The 3,637-nt window shown below is 64.0% G+C and overlaps 1 protein-coding gene across 1 annotated transcript in view; it reads left to right on the top strand.

Moving 5' to 3' along the window:
- Positions 1–3,577, top strand: part of CDC6 (cell division cycle 6) — a 4,223-nt gene extending 646 nt beyond the window's left edge. Inside the window, exons 2-10 of the mRNA XM_014959085.1 lie at positions 37–236; positions 346–509; positions 680–786; positions 1,441–1,580; positions 1,679–1,779; positions 2,359–2,423; positions 2,587–2,789; positions 2,996–3,136; positions 3,253–3,577. Coding sequence (XP_014814571.1) covers positions 37–236; positions 346–509; positions 680–786; positions 1,441–1,580; positions 1,679–1,779; positions 2,359–2,423; positions 2,587–2,789; positions 2,996–3,136; positions 3,253–3,342 — 1,211 coding nt within the window. The 3' untranslated portion in view covers positions 3,343–3,577. The remainder of the gene's footprint in view (positions 1–36; positions 237–345; positions 510–679; positions 787–1,440; positions 1,581–1,678; positions 1,780–2,358; positions 2,424–2,586; positions 2,790–2,995; positions 3,137–3,252) is intronic.
- Positions 3,578–3,637: the final 60 nt, after the last annotated feature.

Below are 3,637 nucleotides of genomic sequence, written 5' to 3'. Positions count from 1 at the left end.
TTTTTTCCCCCCACTGAGCCCTGTTTCCTGGCACAGGCACATGCTACCAGCAGGTGAAGCGGGTGCTGCACGCGGCGGTGCCCGACCGACTCCACGGCAGGGAGAAGGAGACGGGCATCATCCGGCAGTTCCTACGGGAGCACGTCGGCGAGCGCCGGCCCGGCAGCCTCTACATCTCCGGAGCCCCTGGAACGGGGAAAACAGCCTGTGTGAGCCGTGTCCTGCTGGACTGCAAGGTGTGCGGCGGGTGGGGGGTCCCGTTTTGGGGGTGCTGGTGGGGCAGGTTGGCAGGGAAAGGGCGGGAGGGCTGGTGGGCAGGGGTTGTAATGCTTCTGTCTCTGCCAGGATGAGCTCGCCGGGAGCAAAACCATCGTCCTGAACTGCATGGCGCTGCGCAGCCCACAGGGCATCTTCCCTGCCGTGGGGCAGCAGCTGGGGCTGGGGGCTGCCACCGGCCGGGAGGGCGTGCGGAGGCTGGAGAAGCAGCTGACAGCCCGGGGACCCATAGTGTGAGTTTTTCTTGCCTGGGGTAAGGGGGTGGCGTGGGGTCCCCCACCTCGACGCCCCGAGAGTGGGCAGCCAGGAGAAGCAGCCCCAGCAGTGGGTCTCCCCACATGGGGGGCTGTGGGGGTGGTGGGCAGAGCTGGGGCTGATCCAGGCTCCCCCCTTGTCCCCGCAGCCTCCTGGTGCTGGACGAGCTGGACCAGCTGGAGAGCAAGGGGCAGGACGTGCTCTACACCCTCTTCGAGTGGCCCCTGCTGCCCGGCTCCCGGCTTGTCCTCGTGGGTGAGTGCACAGCAGCGTGGCACTGCCAACCCTCTGGGTTTTTAGGGGAAGGAGGGCTGATGGGGGTTTGGTTTGCACCCCTTTTCACAGAATCACAGAATCTTCTAGGTTGGAAGGCACCTTAAAGATCATCTTGTCCAACCGTCAACCTCACTGACAAAAATAGACACCCACACAACAAACAAGGAGCATCATCACTAAACCAGACCTCCCAGCACCACATCAACCTGTCTTTTGAACACCTCCAGGGATGGGGCCTCAACCCCCTCCCTGGGCAGCCCATTCCAATGGCTGAGAACCCTTTCAGTGAAAAAATTTTTCCTAATATCCAGCCTGAACCTCCCCTGGCGCAACTTGAGGCCATTTCCTCTTGTCCTGTCGCCTGTGACTTGGGAGAAGAGACCGACCCCCACCTCTCTACACCCTCCTTTCAGGGAGTTGGAGAGAGCAAGAAGGTCTCCCCTCAGCCTCCTCTTCTCCAGGCTGAACACCCCCAGCTCCCTCAGCCTCTCCTCATAAGACTTGTGCTCCATTCCCTGGCCCTGCCCCAGCCCCTAAATGTTTTTTTTGTGGTGGGGGGCCCAAACCGGGCCCCCCGCTTGGGGCACAGCCTCATCCTTCTTCTCCCCCCTCCTCACCCCGCTGTGCCCACAGGGTTGGCCAACGCGTTGGACCTGACGGACCGCAGCCTGGCCAGGCTCAGTGCCCACCCAGCTGGTGCCCCCCGGCTGCTGCACTTCCCACCCTACACCCGGGAGCAGCTCAGCGCCATCCTGCAGGAGCGGCTGGGGCAGGTGGGGGACACACCAGGATGGGGGGGACACACACATGGGGGGGGTGGGGGGCTCTGCCCACGCAGGCGGCAGCGCTGACACCCCCGGTGCCCTGGCAGGTGGCCGGTGACACCGTCCTGGACGCCGCCGCGCTCCAGTTCTGCGCCCGAAAGGTCTCCGCGGTCTCCGGTGATGCTCGCAAGGCTCTGGATGTCTGCAGGTCAGTGTCTGCCCCCAAAATGGTGGTGCTGGGGTCAGTGTGGCCACTACTCTCCCTTATGAGGAGAGACTGAGAGAGCTGGGACTCTTTAGTCTGGAGAAGAGAAGGCTGAGGGGAGACCTTATTAATGCTGACAAGTATCTCAAGGGAGGGTTGAAGGAGGAGGGAGCCACTCAAATATGAGGAGAAACTTCTTCCCAGTGAGGGTGGCAGAGCCCTGGAACAGGCTGCCCAGGGAGGGTGTGGAGTCCCCTTCTTTGGAGATTTTCAAGACCCGCCTGGATGCTCCTGAGTAACATGCTCTGACAAGCTCTGAGTGGTCCTGCTTTGGCAGGGGAGTTGGACTAGATGATCTCTATGGTCCCTTCCAACTCTAAAATTCAGTGAAATTCAGTGAAATACTGAGCCCCATGTGGACCCTGCACTGGGGGTGCCCGCCCCGGGGTGGCCGCTCTGCCGGGCACTGAGGGCTGTCTCTCCCCTTCAGTGAAATACTGAGCCCCATGTGGACCCTGCACTGGGGGTGCCCACCCCGGGGTGGCTGCTCTGCTGGGCACTGAGGGCTGTCTCTCCCCTCAGACGCGCCGTGGAGGTGGTGGAGCTGGAGGTGCGGAGCCAGACCCTGCTCAAGCCACTGTCTGGTGGTGAGTAGCTGCTGTGCCAGCACCAAACCCCCATGAGGGCACACACGGGGACCTCCAGGCTGGCCTCGATGAGGGTCTTGGGTCCCTTTTTGGGCCATCTTCCCTCTTGGGTCCCCCCAACCCTGCCAGCACGAGGTCCCCTGCAGCCCTGTCTGTCCCACAGGTGACTCCCCGGCGTCCCCCGTCCCCAAGCGCGTGGGGCTGCCCCACGTCTCCCGGGTGCTCTCGGAGGTGTTTGGGGACCGGCTGGTGGCGGGGGGGCAGGGCCCCCGGGGGGACACCTTCCCCCTGCAGCAGAAGGTGCTGCTCTGCTCCCTCCTCCTGCTCCTGCGCCGCCTGCGCGCCCGGGAGGTGACGCTGGGGAAGGTGAGTGGCCGTTGGGACCCTCTCGGGGCTGGATTTGGGGGGCGCTGGGTGGGTGTTGTGTCCCCCCCAACCCCCCCAGAGCCTCCATTGGGTGCAGTGTCGCAGTGGCTGGATTTGGGGGGCGCTGGGTGGGTGTCGTGTGTATCCCCCCCTATTGGAGCCTCCCTTGGGTGCAGTGCCACAGCATAACCCCCTGCCCTCCCCAGCTCCACGATGCCTACAGCCAGGTCTGCCGGCGCCGCCAGCTCCCCGCCGTCGATCAGGCTGAGTGTTTGTCCCTCGTCACCCTCCTGGAGTCCCGGGGTGTCCTGGAGCTGAAGAAGGCCAAGGAGGCCCGGCTGGCCAAGGTACCCGGGGGTCCGGCGGTGGGATTTGGGGGGTCTGGCAGTGGGGTGGGGGTCCGGTGGTGGGGCAGGGTCCGGTATCACGGTGCTGAGCAGCCCCTCTCTCCCCCCATCCCCAGGTCTCCCTGAAGCTGGAGGAGGCGGCGGTGGAGCACGCTCTGCAGGACGCCGTGCTGGTGGGGAGCATCCTGGCCCAGGGGCTGTGCTGACACCCCCCCCCCAAACTCCATTGCTGCCCCCCCCGGGATTCGGGGGGCGGGGGGGGGTGTCTCAGCACATGGATGGTTTGGCCCCAGCCCATGGTGGGAGCAGGGAAATGGCTCCCGTTGGCCTCCCCCGGCTGCTGTTCGTTGAGTCCTTCCCTGGGGCCCTTGGTCCCGGGGCAGTTTTATTGATATTTTTAATATTATTTTTAATATTATTATGAATTATTATTATTTTTGTGTGGCGGGAGGCTGGCACCCCCCCCCCCCCCCCCCTTTTTGCAAAGGGCCGGGGGGGGGG

The sequence above is a fragment of the Calidris pugnax genome, unplaced genomic scaffold (assembly GCF_001431845.1).
Source record: "Calidris pugnax isolate Ruff unplaced genomic scaffold, ASM143184v1 scaffold341, whole genome shotgun sequence".
In the NCBI taxonomy this organism is placed as follows: domain Eukaryota; kingdom Metazoa; phylum Chordata; class Aves; order Charadriiformes; family Scolopacidae; genus Calidris; species Calidris pugnax.
This window is presented reverse-complemented; position numbering and strand designations above follow the sequence as displayed.